Source organism: Diadema antillarum, unplaced genomic scaffold (genome assembly GCF_040938485.1).
Source record: "Diadema antillarum isolate AM-2024a unplaced genomic scaffold, OU_Dant_1.0 seq00000692_RagTag, whole genome shotgun sequence".
NCBI lineage: Eukaryota > Metazoa > Echinodermata > Echinoidea > Diadematoida > Diadematidae > Diadema > Diadema antillarum.
The window spans coordinates 1,143,450-1,160,763 of NW_027271597.1; the positions used below are offsets into that span (position 1 = coordinate 1,143,450).

Sequence of the window (17,314 nt, forward strand, 5' to 3'; positions counted from 1 at the left end):
AGTGATCCTAATAAAAGGTGGGACCCACCTTTTATTAGGATTGCTTTGTTTTACTTTGTTTTTTGATGTCTCGGCCATTCCAAAACCAATTTTCATCAAATAAACTTTGAGTTCTTTTTAGAATGGTATGCTCTGCACTATTTCATAAGTGGTTTTTTGGTCTTGTGCAAAAAGTTAACAGCCCTCTCCTCATCTACACCAATACTATACCATCCCTTTAAGAGTTTCACAAACTCAGAAATATGATTAACATGCATGCACTTGACTACACTAGTAGGAAAAGAAGAACCTCTCAAATTGTATACTAGTAGTTTATGTATACAGTACGAGAGAAATTTCTCAAAATTTATAGAGACCAATGAAATATTTGTTTTCATTTAAAGTCATCAAAGTTTAGAAAAAAGAAGAATTGGAACCTGTATAAGTATTCTTAGTTTCTTTATTTGTATGTACAAATTCATGTTCATGAGATTGATGTTCATATTTGAGCATTTTCACTGTTTTATTTCTTTCTTTTATGTGTGTGTCTTTTCAGGTTTTACCGCCAAACGGGAACACTACGTTTGATGTAGTCTTTTTAGCAAGAATGCCAGGAAATGTAGAAAATACAATTTTTATTCGCACAAGTGCCGGGACCACGCCATATCAGGTAAGCAACTGAGTGCTTATGAACGTATATTTTACTAGACACTTTAGGAGCCCTTTGAGATTTAATAGCAAAGAACTAAACATGTTTAGAGACATATCATGCTATTCAAACAATTTTTTTTTTGTGAAGTCTAAGAGCGTCTTGTTTTTTCCCAATTAGGTTTTTTTTTTTTTTAAATTGTGTTCGACCAGTCATGATCAAATTGTGCACAACTTTTGTGCATTTACAGTCTTACTTCTAAAACATTTAGTAGGAGATATAGCTAAGCTTTTCCATGTATTCGCACTTCTGACATGGTGCAAGCATACAGTACTTTGGCACGTTGCTGAGTCGAGAGTTGTTTGATTCATTGGTGGGCTTGCAATTCATGACACAGCTGCAGTATACGTTTTTTGATTATATATATTTATTTATTTATTTATTTATTTATTTATTTATTATTATTATTATTATTATTCATTTTTATAAATTCATTTTTCTTTGCTTATGTATTTTTATAGCAGTTAGTGACCAGGTTCAATTTTGACTCTGTAACTCTGTGAACATGTTGAGATACACATGTCAGAAACATGCTTACAGACGTGTTGTTTTCGTAGGTGTGAAAACCTTCCCACAATGATGTGGACTGAACGCGGCAAAATCATGGAATCTTTGTGCTGTGACCATGGTGACCTGTAGAGATCTTTGTGGTTGCGTGTTGAGGAACCCTTAGTGATACATTGACAAGATGTTGAACATGGATGATAAGACCAGCTGTCGGTCGTTTTTTCAATTTCCACCGTCTGGAGTGACTGTTGTTATCTTTGTTTGCCTTTATTTCGTGTCATATCCTAGAAAACACCAAGTCTGGTCCTGCCAAAAATACTTTCTGTATCTAAAAAGAGAATACTACCAAGCACGATTTTCACATAATTTGCCTCCTTTGATTGGGCCAAAACCAGAGCCAAATCTCCCAGGCATGTCTTTGCTTTGTACCTGCAGCTGCATACACCATTTATGGGAGAGTTTTCTTTTCTCTCCTCTCACCGTCTGTGTTGACTTTTCCTTAATCATTAATTTGAGCAAAATAAAACAAAACCATAAATAAACTATTGTTACTATAAGTGATATGATTAGTTGTGAAAAATTTGGTTTATTTGTAGATTCATACAAATGTACACATATGAATATAGATCCATTTCCTTTCAAGCTAGATTCTCGTTCAGTTTGAGTGGGTCATTGCGAGTTGATGCCAATGCACACGCAGATTGTGTTAGCCTTGTTTACTAACATTGCTAACACCTGTACTAGTTTGTACTACGATGGTCTAGACATCGGAGCTGCAATTTGCAGGGAAGAGGAGATGAAAGGTTGCGAACTGGCATTGGCGAGTTGCCAAACGGGTAGTTGTGTATCCTGTTGAGCGTGAGCTTCGTGATGTCCGGGCGTAGTGCCGACGGTCTTCAGTCTGCATACACATAATGTGGGAGCACCACAGGCGTACTAGTATCTGTGGCCATTCTCATTCGGTTTGGCTCAGGGAAACAATAAAACAGTCCATTAAATTCTGCGTCAGCAGTGAAAGGACAAATATTTTCCTGTATGCTATATGAATTACTACAGTCCATCAAGACATGAATGTGCAAGATTTTTTGCCAAGAACTGCTGCCTTTTCATTTCCCCTCATTTCAAGTTGTTCTTGTTCTTGCTCAGAATTTTGAGATGTGCAGTGTTCAGAAAACTCTAGTACATATCGTGTTTCTTGCAGTGTTTCCATATTACTGTCCAAGCATGGGAGATGTTTTTGTCATTAGAGGGTTTTCTAGGCACCAGTTCATGTGGCTCACATGTAGCATCACAAATTTCAGCCTATGTATACACAGAAATTGTATATGATTTTTTTTCTCTTTAGTTTTATGTGAATCTTAAATCAGCCTTATTTTAGATATAGACTTGAGGTATTTGAGTATAACATTATGGTGAATATTGGTTTATTATGGAAATCATTGTGGAATGCAGAAATAGATGAAATGTCAGTTGATTACATAATTGAGTGTCAATTGACATATGAGCAGCGCAAACTTCTTTTACCAAGTGAGTCGCTAGGCAGTGACTAAAGTCAACATTTGCAGCACATTTTTGTGGCAGTAACTCCTGAATTGTAGTTGAAAACACAGCCACCCAGGCACAAATGCACATATACTGTATACGCCAATTATTTCGCAAGGTTTTCATTTTTTTGCGAATTTCGCGAGTCAGCTGCTATTCGCAAAATTAAAAACACACGAAAATATTGACACTGATCCCGATATTAATGTGACGTACGCGTATACATTTCTCCTTTCAGTGCAGGACTCCACGATCGCAAATTTAACCACTCGCGAAATCGTCGGGAAGTCTTGATTCGCGAAAATTTAGACTCACTTATGGCGTATAGAGTATCTTAAAATAAAGTGGAACAAAATTCAAACTGTGCTTTCTTCGGTAAGGGCACTAACGTGTAAAACTGATAGACAGTTAGATAAAAAGTCATATCTCATAGTAATATTATGTTAATGCTAGGATTTAGATGAATGATTTTACGTGCAAGTGGTATTTTTGTTCCGTAGTGAGGAAAAATGAGAGAGTTGCGCAATCTCCCTGACATAAACGACACCGAGAAACGGAGCATATGGAAAAGTGCCATCGGTACACTGAGATATTTCTGTAGCTCAGTGTGATGGACCTTTGAACCCTTGTATTCGTCCGTGTTTGTTTGCCCATCAAGTTTGTTTTTCCTAGAATACCAATAACAAGTGTATGAAGGCCCTTTTATGTACATATTATGTGTATCTAGCTGTCCTTTCCGGAATTTGATATAAAGGATTATTGTAATTAAACTTTGATACCTGAAGAGAAAAGATAGATTAAATGATCAATGCACATTTCAGGACATTAGCATATGCTTCAGATGAAAGTGATGTGGATTGAAAAGTTTTCTTTCTTGCTTTTAACTGTGATATCTACCAATCTAATCAAGAAGATAACATACTGCGTAGGAATTTCTTGTAAGACAGTTTAGAAATCGCTTGATTAGTACTACTCTTTGGTTAGTAGTAGCTAGTATTACAGAAAATAGTATGGAAAGGGATTGAGCAGTATGCATTTTTATAGTGCTGGAGTGTAGAAAAAGCTCTGTCTCAATTGACCTACTTGTAACAAAGGCAGGGATAATTGCATTCGTCAACGTTCTTATGTCGTTAGGTTCTTCTCAAAGATTTTTTTTTAAATTTTAATTTTTTTTTCTACAATAGTTTGTCTTCTCTTGTCTCTTCCACAGGTTTTTGGCACAGGTGTTCCCAACCCGTACAGGTTGCGCCCGTTCCTGGGCGCGCGGGTCCCCCTCAACAGCAGCTTTTCACCTTTAATTAAAATGCATAACCCTTTCAGCTCAGGTCTCATGGTGAGTACATGTAGTGGCCCTCTGGTGTCGCCTTGACGGACCTATCAAAATATACCCATTTGTCATACATACCATGTACTTATCCATTTTTTTTCCCGCTGAATTTTCCATGTTAGGTAGTCTTCTGCAACAGCAACCCAAATGTAAAGTGCAGTACCATATCATGTTCAAGATAGCTTTATACAGTTTAAATCAGACAAGCAGAATGATGAACATAGAGTTTAAATGCCAGGGTGCTGGGCGAAAAATTAACCAAGTTTATTTCACTAGAAGTTGAGATTATATGATCTATATTGTGTACAGCAAGAGTCTTTTCAAGGTGTCACTACATTTTGTATAATTTCATGAATTTTGATACTTGTGCCTTGTAGGAGGATCCGAAAGTCAATTAATAGCTTTTTGTTACAAAACATTTCAAGTATTCCATTTCTCCGAGGGACCTAAGGATTCATAGTATTTTTCTTCATGTAACTTCCTGTTCAAGGATTTTCCCCTTTTTCACCTACACACATTGAGTTTTCTGCTCCGTTGCTTCTCTCAGGTGACAGAAATGTACAGCAGTGGAGGTGATCTCCATCTAGAGCTACCCTCAGGTTCACAAGAAGCCCCCCAAAATCAGTGGGTGAGTATAGTGTGGTTCAATCATCAATCATGGTCAGAGGTGTCGTGTTAGCGTCAACCTTGAAGGCAATATTGAGATGATCATTGTCTTCTTAACATTGTGAATGGTATCATCATCATCATTAGCAGTACAATTACACATTTTTATTTGTAGTATTAATATAGTAGTAGTATAAATAGTAGTAGTAGCAGCAGCAGCAGCAGTAGTGGTAGTAGTTGTAGCTGTCAAAAAGAAGACAAGACAAGTACTTCGCTTGGTAACTGAGTCTTCGTTGGTATCACGCATGCCTTGTTAGGTATATAGTGTTACATGATCAGGCAGCCAGGGCCATCGTTATCCTGGCATTATTTTGTAATGGCAATCGACGAACATCGTTTGACAGATTAGTGATGTTTTAGAACTATATTTGGTTATTTTTCTATTGTGGTGATGGTAGAGGTGATTTTCTGTTATTCTACTGTCATTGCTTTCTGAAAGATTGAGATGATTCGTTATAGCTTTATCAATGTGAAATAACTTCAACTCTTTCAATTTGTGTGTCTGAATTACTGAATATCATGGGCTTTGATTATAGACAAGAACTGAGAGAAGAACTGATGGGCACCAATAGTTCCCATGAAAGAATTCTTACTTGCAATTATCAGCCTGCATTGTCAGTTGAAATGGGCCATTGATTCCAATTAAGTCATTCACTAAAGCTTGATGCCAGGGTCAGTATTTGAAGTCATTTAGGAGCTTTTGTGGCTCATTGGGTTTTGACCATCAACTATCAATCATGAGGTCTGTGGTTCAAGACCCCTGGCTGTGGTTGTACCCCTAGGCAAGGCCGTTTGTCCTCACCGCGTAGCCCTTTGGATGGAACTTAAATTAGAGCCTTGTTCCTTTGGTTGTTTGCCTTCAAGCATTATTTTGCTGGATGAGTGGCCACTTAAAAACAAAACCATAAACAGAATTGTAGCATGTATGGTGTATGATGTGAGCGTCATGTATCTTGTGATACCATGGCAGTATGGGAACATAATGTGATTGGCAGCATCAGAGGGCTTCTGTATTGTATCACGTATCATGTAGCAGGTTTGTGTGAGGGTATGCCGAGGGCATGGTGTCAGCCAAACCAAAGTTTGTGGGTGTAGGATGGATGTACATTAACTACCAGGGCATTAGAATGTTGCCACCTGTTGATGTGTCTCCATCTGTCTCTCTCTGGGAGGTTCGGGGGGGGGGGGGGGGGGGGGGGGGGGGGGGGGGGGGGGTATTGGGTGACTGTCATTTTTAATTTTGTGTTGTGCTGAGTACCACATATGTGACCCTGCACCACAAAACAAACAAAAAGTCGCCAGACATGAATTTTTAGTGAAGACCATATTCTGAAAGAGCAGACTTTAAGCTTTAAAATGATGTATAACTCCAATCAAATGGACATTCCTAACCTATCTAAATATTGGAAAGAAAGCACAAACTCAGGAAGGGTGTGAACTGAGAAAAGAGGCCCTTAAGTACAGTGTCTATTCAAGCGCTTAATCTTTACCAAACCGTGCTGGCTGTGGGATGAAGGGGACAAAAAAAATAGGAAGTAAACCACCAGAGTAACAACAATGAAGGGATTATCAGATTAAACTGAAATTAAGCATGCCTCATTAACACATTCTGTCCGTAATTAATGCCAACTTTCAAAGCAGTAGCACTATCCTTTCAAAAGTTATTAGAGTTGAAAGTGAAGAGTGTGCACAAGGTTTCTCAGAAATGAAAAAGGGACTCTAAAGACACACCTAATCCCACCATTCTACCAAAAATGTTCGAGATAAACTGCTAAAAAACACGCTTTCCCGCCCGTTTTATGATCCAAATTTTAGCATAATGAAAAGAAGAACTGCTCTTTCAGAAAATATGAAAAAGTCAAGATGGGCTAGGTTGACCCATTTCACTTATTTTCAGTCCTCACGCAAAATCAGTGTGTGTGACTTTATGTTCGTTTAGTGGTGCACGGTCATACTATGAAGTTGTATTGTGTTTGTTTTTAAATCATTATGAGCAAGTGAATGAATGTACCATGTTATCTGTTTCTTATAAATGAAAGCAGAATGAGCTGGAGCTGTATCAAAGCTCTTGCAGATGGATGTTGTCACTATGACAACCAAGTGTAGTAATTAAGAGGTATCTTCGGCTATTATATGGCTTCTCTGCATAGAATTAGTAAAGGTCATTAATCTTTCTTTTTGTGTGTGTGTCTTAGGTTTTTGTGTGGCTTCATTCACAGTATATGCCTACCTAGTCAGTAATTACCATTGGTGTTTGAATAAGTCATATAGATTTAGCCTGAAAATCACATTTTTTTTTTTTCAATGGAAGGCTTAAATTCAGCATTGTTTGTCTGAGTAGTAGGACCGGATGTCATCCTAATATGCTCAAAATGATTGTGTGATACAAAGCATGTACATTGTAATGTGAACGGTTATCCTGAAATACATACTTGAAATCATGATGAGGCGATACAATAGTACAGGTTTTTGTCCAAACTTCAAACCCTCATTTTACAGCAGTACAATGTATGAAGACACCATATACAGATGTACAATGTAATGTGTTAGGCTAAATTTTAGACGGGAATTCTCTCGAAAGCCATATGTTTACAGTTTCATTGGAAATATCAAATCTATCAACTGTTGTGTACCTTCATATCTGTTTGTTAATTTAGGAATGTGGTAATTTTAGTATTTTGTGTGTTTTTTTTTGTGTGTGTGTGTGTGTGTGTGTGCATTTGTGCATTTTTTTTTCATGACTTAAGTTTAATTTGTCACATCAAATTTCAGTTGATTAAGATTTGCACAACATATGACAAACCACAAGCATGACAAAAGTGGCTTTGAATCTAATTTCTCAACTCAAGCAGGTAGACTGCTAAACTGAGATAATTGTTCAGATCCTGTTGCCTTTACAAGCTTACTAATATCGATTTGTGATGTTGCCTTGAATGTTGGATCATTTGAAAAATGAAAATACAGTGGAATTAGATTTTGTCCAGTTATTAAGAATGACATTGCTTTAGTGTTAACTGATAAAGGCAAAAAAAAAAAGAATGATTATTCAGAAAAATGAAGTGAAAACTTGTTGATGTTCTACCGATCTGTGTAGTACTTGATTCAATGTATCATTCTGAAATAAGTGTACATTAAAGATCTGAACAGCAGTTAACTTTTTTTTTTAATTCCTTTGGCTGTTGTTGCATAGTATATTTCCACCAGTCTTTCCCTTGTATTTCATGGTATGCAGTAAATCAGTTAATTTGGCCTTTTTACATGCACAACAATACTGAGTCAAACCATACAGCACATTTCATTTTGAGCAAAGTCATTGCCACGCTACCCTGACTGAGTCTCACCAGCAAAATCATAATTTTCATTATCTTTCGTTGTTTGATTTCAGCTACATAATAATTGTACACTGAAATTGTCTGCTAGTACACAAAAGGACCTAGGCTCCTTATCTTAAAACACCTCCTTTCTGCCTTGTACTTGGGTGAACAATCCAAGTTGTGCAATTTAACAAATGTTTTGTGTACAGTTCTTAGTCAAAATCCAAATCTGCCATGACACAGCACTTTAATGCTGAGTATTGTGCAATGCCAGATTATATTTATCTTAACTATGTATTTATGAGCCAGATTCTAGAGAACAATGAGAATATCACACATATAATATGTGTGGTTTGAATATACATGGTAGATTTTTTCTTTCCTTTTAAGTCAGATTTTTGTCTTTAACCTTACATATTATAATAACAGAGACGTTACCTTCTATAGGCTTATGTGTAATAGGATGGATTTTGAACTATCATGAAATAAAAGTGAAAAGTGAAAAATGCAAAGTTAGATTCATCTCCATGAGCACTTTTTGATGCTTGGTTAGAAATAAGGCTCCATGTGGTGGAGTGGTTTGTTATTGTAAGGATGCTGCCCTGTAGATTAGGTAATCATTTTCCAAATTATGGCAGTGTGTATTCATATTGTGACGATGCCTCGTGGGGCTTGCCTGACGTAGCACCTTCTCACGTCTGATCCACAGGAGATTGCCCCCTACCAGACAAAGTCGGTGATGCGGGCGAGTTTTGTGGGGCGGACCGAGAACAACCACACGGCGTTCATCCGCATCCGTACCAACCGCACGTCGCAGAAGCAGGGCCCCCTGGAGATGGAGGAAGGGGAGTTTCTCATGCTACCAGTGGAGGTGGAAGTTTCCGCAGGTGAGGATATTTTAACTTTTGTCATTTCCACCATCAATAACATTGCATTGGATATCTGTAGCATGGTACATATTCAACGCTGCATACTGGCACTTGACCGACGGTCCTTGATCAGTAAATAGGGAGCTTTAGATTTTGACGCGCGGATGTTTGAGACGACGAGTGCGCCGGACGTTCTCCTCTCCCTGCGTCGTGTTGAAAAATAGCTTAAGATTACGCTGGGACGCAACGTATGAAAAATAAAATTGCGCCCCCATATGATCGGTGCATGAAGTACTTCTCTACGTTGCAAACTGTGCGGACGTAAAAACAGCCCAGTACGCGTAGTGAAGAACTCAGGCGACGCAAGCTAAAAATAGATCGACTTGACGCGCGCTTCTGTGCACGCTCAGAACATTTTTTTTCCCTCTGAACGTCTGCGCGTCTAAAATCTAAAGCTCCCTAATATCACTGTCGGACCGGTAACTTTTCAGGAATGGACCAGTAAAATGAATAGAGGAACTGGGTACCTACTGGTCAGACAGATAGGTTGGACTAGTATAAAAAAAATGGGTTAGTGTGTGTGCAGCCCTAGTACGTGTTAAAGGGATGGTATAGTTTTGGTTGAGATGTGATGGGTGCTACTTCAGGTTTCCATCTTTTTGGTGAGATTATGAGAAACCTCTTCTCATATAGAAAAAATCATGTAATTCTATAAGAGGAATTCAAAGTTTATCTGATGAAAATTGGTTTTTGAAATTCTTGCGATATCCGAAACAAAGCGATCCTAAAAAAAGTTGGGACCCATCTTTTATTGGGATCGTTTTGTTTTACTTTGTTTTTTAATATCTCAGCCAATTCAAATCCAATTTTCAGCATATAAACCTTGAATTCCTCTTATAATTGTATACTCTTTAACATTTCATTAAGTGGTTTCCAAGTATCTCGCAAAAAGTTAAAAAGCTGAATCCTCACCTCAACCAATACGATGCCATCCCTTTAATGCCTGTCATTACCACCATCAATAACGTGGCATTGGATATGTGTGCTATGTTACATGTTCAATATGATAACTTGCAGTAATGGTTCCGGGAAGATTAACCGAAAAGCACTTGAGTGTGAAGGACAGGAAACCAAAACAAAGCAAATATATTTGAGTCACTTGAGGTCAAAGGTTGAGTGTAGCTTTGGGCCTCACTTTGAAATGTGGTAAGACTACATAGCATTGGGAAGTATTAAGTGGGGTATTGATCCTTGACCTTGTATATGTGCACATGGTCATTTGTTGTTTGTCTTTTATTAATCCAGTATGTTTATCACTCTATGATGAGGCTATGGCAGAGGCAATGTAAAGTTGCACATGTTATCTGTGTGTTTATAAAATTCTGCAAATTTGGCAGCTTTTCCTGTGATAAAAGCTTATCAACTATAAAAATCTGATTAAAGTCTGTATGATTACATACAAGTTGTACATCAAAAATGCAAATCATTATGTATGCAGTCATACTGTGGAATTTCTCTTCCCTCTGACAAGGATGTTATGTGTTATATATTAATGCAGTTGATCAATCATGCTGAGTTAACCCGTTGAGAACGGGCTGATTTTGCTACAACACACATTTCCCATGGACACTTGCCTGAGTATACTCAATACTCATCCTCAGCATGTTAAGCAGGGTAAATATGGTGTGTTGTAGTTGTGTAGAGAGAAAATTGATAAGCATGTTCTGATATAAAACTTCATAAAGCCTCATGTGGTATGTGTGGACTAACCAGTCCATGGTAATCTGTAGGACAGTAGACTATCATGATTGGCCATGCATTGCAGTACAGCAGTGGCCAGGGGGGCTTGTGACTCCAGCTCTGTACACACTTACTATATGCAATTCAAAAACTTGTTCAAGTCGGTGCTGTTAATGTCACAATATCTCCCTGTTTTATGAAAGATCACGAATAGATAAGACTGATTTGCATAATGCGTGTACCCACTATTAATGCTGACCTGGTTTTGCTGGAATAGAGAGACTAATGAACCCCAACATGCTCAGCTCACAGGTTTGTTTGAAAAGATATGAGCTATCAAAATAATAAGTCAGCTTTTAGGAGCCAATGACTTTGCACCGAGATAGATCTTTTGGAAGTCCAAACATGTTTTTTGGACCAGAAAAGAGAAGTTCTAGAGTGAAGATGAAGGAAACTGCTTGCCAAGCAGGAAGTTGTCACGAAGGCCGCAAGGGTACCAATTGCAATACCATCCATGTTTTCAGATATGTCACAAAACAGGGACAGCGGAGCAATTATACCAGTCCAGCACACATGGTGTGCTGACACAAAGTGTGACACCTCTAAGCCCTGTCTACAAGAGAGATACTAGGGTTGATTTCGACCAAAATAACAAAAAGGGAAATGCATATATCTCTCACTGCCTAAATGTGACGGGCTGATAGCCATGCTGTACTTGATGAATTTCCTCTTTTGTGGTCTTCAAAATGTGCTGTGTCGGGTGTACTTGAACAGATCGGTGGTGGGAAACACTGTGTGCAAATTCAGAAATATGTGCCAAACAACTCTCTAGGGGGTTATTCATGTTGCAAAACGGAGAAATGTTTATTTTGCCGACTTAGGTGTATGATGATCTTCGAGTGAATAAACAAACAGAACGAAAACATGTAAGCAAATAGAAATTCTCAAAATCGTGCTATCAAGATATCTATGATCACATCTATTCTCATGCTATTTAATTGTGTACCAAAGTTGCTTATTCTAACACTAATGTCCATGAAAAAAAAAATAGTTTAGAGTGCGGTCATTCACTTTTCACTTTTTGAAAAATATTCAGTCTTAATTTTGATATCTATTTTCCCTTTCTAATAATGGCTGCACTTTTACACAATATCAGAGACAGAGATTTCCAAGCACCCCACTTCCATGGGTGACAATTTTTGTTGATTTTGGGTTGCACAGTGGGTTCATCAGAGGTGAACTACAATGATCAGCTGGCGGTATTCAAGTTGCAAAGGTTTCCCTCTACTTTCAAAGTGATGAGCACGCAGAGAATGCATCAAGAGATTATTACTTTGTTATATCTCTCTGATGCTGATTCTTGTAATGACAGCAAAAAGAGGAAACCCTTATATACATGTGATTGTGTTTCACTTATGTGTCTCATTTCTGTCTTCATTATAGTTTTCACCGCTTTAGTTGAGTGATGCCATCAATTTCTCTGCAAAAAAAAAAAAATAAATAAATAAATAAATTGGTTATTACTACTTTTTAGCATATTTGTACAGATAGTCCAGAAATAGCCCATGGGATGTAGTTACAGAAACATGGGTACTTTTTTTTTTCTTTAATACAAGAAACCTTTTTTTTTTCTTTCCTTGTGACAATCATGATACTTTTGCTTAGATTAGCAAAGAGTTACCTAACTAGTTCTTGACAGATGTTCTGTTCATATCTTTTGATTATGTTGATGCAGTATTCAGATTTGATTTGTAGTGGGAGTATAAAAGAAGGCCTTCTCTTTATTACTACTTCTCTGTATGTTAAGTGCTTATTACCCCTTCTGATTTCTCTCAGAATTATGGAGATACCTTGAAAGGAGGGATTTTTCTTTTAACGAGTTTTTGATGAAATCATTTCAACCACGCAATATCAAAGGGGGTGGACTATTTTCCTCCTTTTGCATTAGCTTTCTGGAGTGCTACAGGGAACTGAGTGTGTACACGGATTATATTGTCCTCTGTGGATACACATTGCAGTCACTTACTCTCAGGCAGGTTAGATTGTTCTGAGATTGAGACAAGGATAAAGATATTTGCCTTTGATATTGTCGCTGATTACATTCTCTCGTGGTATCACTTGTGATTCCAGAGGCGATAAGTGAGGCTTAAGCCTGTGGAGTGATGTGCACTGCCTATAACCTCCCAACTGGCAATCCCTTCTTGCTCCTTAAAGGGAATCAATCGTCAGATGTTATGGTTCGTGGATTGAATTGATCTTTGTTTGCTGCCCACTGCGATACATTCGAAAACCATGGCTAGCATAGGCCTGCTAGATTAGAATTTCAAATATGTTCACTGAAGCGTATTACAGTACAAATCTAAAGTGAGAACTGGGAGTTAGGCTGAACGAAGTCTGTAATTGCTCAATAATTTTCTCTTCTCTGCTTGGTAGAGCCTATTGTGTGAGCATTTTACAAAGCATTGGGGGATTCCCAAATATATTCTAATCAAGAAACCTTCATAATACATACTCTCCCCATGATACAGTCCATTTAAGGTATGGGCATCTTGTACGAGGCTTTCATATCTCTAACATCTTTTTCAGTTCTCATTAATACACTTGAGAATGAAGCGCAATTGTGCTATGGCCTGGACACAAATCTAAAGTGCACTGGATAGTCTACTCACCAATGTGCTTCAAAGCTTCTATACCAACACAAGATATCACTGTGAATACTAATGCTGATGATGCTCTGATGTTTTTATTTTTATCCTCGTTTAAGACTCTAAAGATGAAACACTGCAGAGAGTCTATCTACCTATCAATTAGCAGTCACTTCTATATTTCAAGCACCGACAATTCTCATTTAGCATTCTCAGGGGAATACTCGCTCTGTTACTTTAAGCTCAGTTTTATCATCTCTCAGCTGATTGTTGGTAAAGTCAAGTTTGTCGTCAATGAGGTACCTAGGAAAACGAAACCAGAGCTGAAGGCTGGGTTGATTTCGATGCGTACGGTTGGGTTGGATGTGACCTCACGCGCATGCAACATGATCCACACGAGAATGAGGGTTCACGTGTCGGGTGGAGAATACCACCCTTGCTCATCTTCCTGTGTAAATACGTGCGGGGGGAGGTAATCAAAACGAGGTCACCCCCTGAAGTAGAACCTGCTCTCTGTGTATCTCACTGTGAATGAGCACATCAGTTCTCTAGGAGATGTTACCATGCCTTCCTGCATTTGTAATCACTGAGAACACATACCTGCTGTGAATACAGCTAGTCTGAGACATACTAGGTATTGTCATGCATATATCCCCAGTCATTATTTGGATGAAAGGAGGGATGTACAACATACTTGCTGCTTGTACTCTTTGCTAAAAGTATGTTGACATTTTCACTCAGCTGCAGAGTGAAAATCTGATTCTGTCATTGCAACCAGTTGCTGGAGAGAGAAAGGGAAAATGTGTGTATTTTGTAAATCTTATATTTTCAAGGTCAAGGATTACTGAAAAAGGAGATTTCAAATCACTAATGTACGAGTGGCACAGAGATAGCAATTATTTCAGCTTGAAGTCAAATTCTGTGTATGATTTATTCATTTTTGAAAAAAAAAATTGTGTAAAATATATCCATGTCGTGTCTAAGGATTAAAGGAATTCTCGATTCCAAATGCCATACTGGATATCAGAGAACGGTAAAATATTTTTATGCATTTTGCCCAAATAGACGCGCCACCGACTGAGCCAAATCACCACTCGGTTGATGTGATGACACTCATTATGTTTAGGGGTGTGCAGAAGACACAAACCCTTACCTTTAAATCCATGCAGAGTAACAGCAGAGAATGTTCATAATTGCCTATAAATGATATTACTCCTTCAAAATAAACTCTGATGATACAGCCAATAAAGTGACTACTACATTGTATCTGTGTTGACAATGGTCTCAGATAACATATACAGTTAAACTGTGCTGGCATACTGCTATTGACTTGACTGCCTGCAGAATGAGTACTAATCAATGTTTGATGTATTTGTATAGATACCTGCCAGGGCATGAGGTGGTGTTGTACCTTGTGCTATTTGAAGCATTTATCGATCAGTGTATCAAATATCTGCATTGATGTTGTTTTGTTTAAAGGCTGTTGACAGATTAAGGCTGTGGTGTATTAATGACAATACAAATGTAGCATATGCACTATTCCTAGAATGTTGATCTGTGCATAACTCGTGTTTCGTCATGCATGGAGAATATACAGATTATCTTATACAGACAGTAGACGAACTGTGGACAGGGTAACTTTTTTAAGGTGTAAATTAAGCACCTTTGAAACTTGCATACACTGTACATGGGTTGTTTTGTATTTAAAAGGACAAGTTCACCTTAATATACACGTGGATTGAGTGAATGCAGCAAAATCAGTAGAACACATCAGTGAAAGTTTGACAAAAAATCAATGAATTTTCAAAGTTTCTGTGCGTCACTACTGGATGAGAAGACTACTACAGTTTGTGATGTCACGTGCATAGAACGATACAAAGAAAATGTAAAGAGAATTCCACAAAATTTCATTTTGTGAAAAAGGTACACATTCCTTTGACTTTTTACTGATGTATGTTAAGGGTAATATCATTCCCTGTGCCCTCTAAACTTCTAAAAGTGGCAAACCAACTGCGCTTTTATCATGTGAGAAAAGTGAAAATATGAATTTCCTTTTCATTTCCTTTGTATCGTTCTGCATATGTGACAGTACAAACTGTGATATTCTCCTCATCCAGCAATGGCAGTGCTGAAACTTCAAAATTTCATAACTTTTGAACGGATTGTCCTATTTTCCTCAGCTCTTACTGACGTGTCCTACTAAAATTGCGGCAATCTTGCAATCCTTAAATGTGTATTAAGGTGAACTTGTCCTTTAATTTTATGTTTGTAAGTGCTAGTGTACACTAATGTGAAGAAGATATTTTGTACTGCATTAATACTTTATGATAAGAGCATTATTTTTTCTTTTCTGGTCAGAATCTCATTGCAGTTTTTGCTCGAATTTTCTTCCTCAGTTCCAGGTATTTATTCATCACTGGAAATGATGGACTTTGGAACTCTCCGTACTCAAGATGAACCCAAAACCATTCCCCTCTATTTACTAAATACGGGTACCAAAGTAGTGCATATATCGGTGAGTACAGATAGTTTTTTAATTTGTTACTTTTGGTTTTGTGCATGTGCATGTGCATTCATTGATGTGATCTTTGCAGTGGTAATAAACACCATTTGTCAGGAATAATAGACGGCAATAGTAGTTGACAAATGGCACAAAGGGCATGATAGCTGGATTCTATTGAACGTTTGTGTGTACTTGCAGCACTTGAAACAACACCTTTCAGACAAGCACAGCTACCATCATACGTCCTTAATGGACGATTGCACTTAACTGAAGCAAAGATTCCCATGAGTGATAGACTGTGACAACAGTCAAATATCGTGCCAGTTGTCATATATGCTGAAAGACAAGATTTATCTGCCCTTTTGCGAAGGAAAGAGAGAGCCATTGTTATTCTCACAAGCAACAAGTCCGTTTATCCGATAAAGTTCTGAGCATGATTCTGTACTGCTTCTTTTTCAGTTTAAAAGCAGACTCATCTCTGCAAAGTGAGATAAATGACAGTGCTCTCAGACATGAAGAGACTGTGCTGATGGTGACGTTAGGATATACTGCATACTGTATTCATAGCTTCATTCATTTCACCTGGATTTTTATCTTTACTGCTGTTGATATTTGCAGCTAGTTCCTTTATTAGTAATCTGAAGAAGATGTTTTCCTGCTCTTGTCAACCTGTGTTCACAAACTTTCGTATTTGAGCGTTCATACTTGTATATTGTCGACTTTAATTTCTCAAATATTAATGTTATTGCACTGTGTGCACCCAAGATATCATCTCATCTTACACTTCTTTGGTCTCATTTCCTACTCCACATTTTCTCGATTTCTCCCGCGCAGTCCGTGTCCCTAGTAAGAGCCAACCAAGCCATCTCAATAGACTTCAGCCCCATGGGTCTGCGCCCCTCAGACACCCACGTCCGAGTGGCCAACATCACCTTTCACCCCCGCCGGGCGAACCACACCCGACTGTGGTCCGGCAAGATCATCATTAAGACGAAGGAGAAGGGGTTTAAACTACAGGTGCCCTACCAGGCACACGTCCTTCAGGGGTGAGTGGAGGAGTGGTGTGTCATTGGGTGGGGTCATAATGGAATCTTGGTCAGTTTGATGAGAAACATCAAGAACCATAACAATTGATGATTTAGGAAGTTGTCGATGTACGTGTTATACAGCTAAGCAATGAAAATACCTGGTTTTGATGAGTTTAGTCAAGATGTCTTGTGTTGCAATGTGCACAAGACTTAACATCATCTAGTATAGTTCTGACCCACAGCCCTCTTGTTTTATATTCTCTTCACTGATGATAATTTTATGCAGAAATCTGCATCTTTGAAATTGATGTAACATCAATATCAACAACTTGAGAGGTTAGATTACATGTCTACTGCTGTACTCTCCTTTTCATATCTCCACACTACCAGTGCTTGAGTTGGTATGTTAAAGGGTTGTATGTCTGTTTGTCTGTCTTTCTATCTGTGCATCAAAACTGCTTGTGATGCGATGGTCTCAAAAATAT

At 38.1% G+C, this 17,314-nt stretch overlaps 1 protein-coding gene across 1 annotated transcript in view; it reads left to right on the forward strand.

Moving 5' to 3' along the window:
- LOC139737408 (transmembrane protein 131-like) overlaps positions 1–17,314 on the forward strand; it is a gene marked incomplete at its 3' end in the record, with an annotated part of 69,717 nt that overhangs the window by 37,669 nt on the left and 14,734 nt on the right. Inside the window, exons 6-11 of the mRNA XM_071648085.1 lie at positions 536–649; positions 3,948–4,070; positions 4,612–4,692; positions 8,754–8,931; positions 15,695–15,813; positions 16,636–16,847. Of these exons, the coding sequence (XP_071504186.1) occupies positions 536–649; positions 3,948–4,070; positions 4,612–4,692; positions 8,754–8,931; positions 15,695–15,813; positions 16,636–16,847 (827 nt within the window). The remainder of the gene's footprint in view (positions 1–535; positions 650–3,947; positions 4,071–4,611; positions 4,693–8,753; positions 8,932–15,694; positions 15,814–16,635; positions 16,848–17,314) is intronic.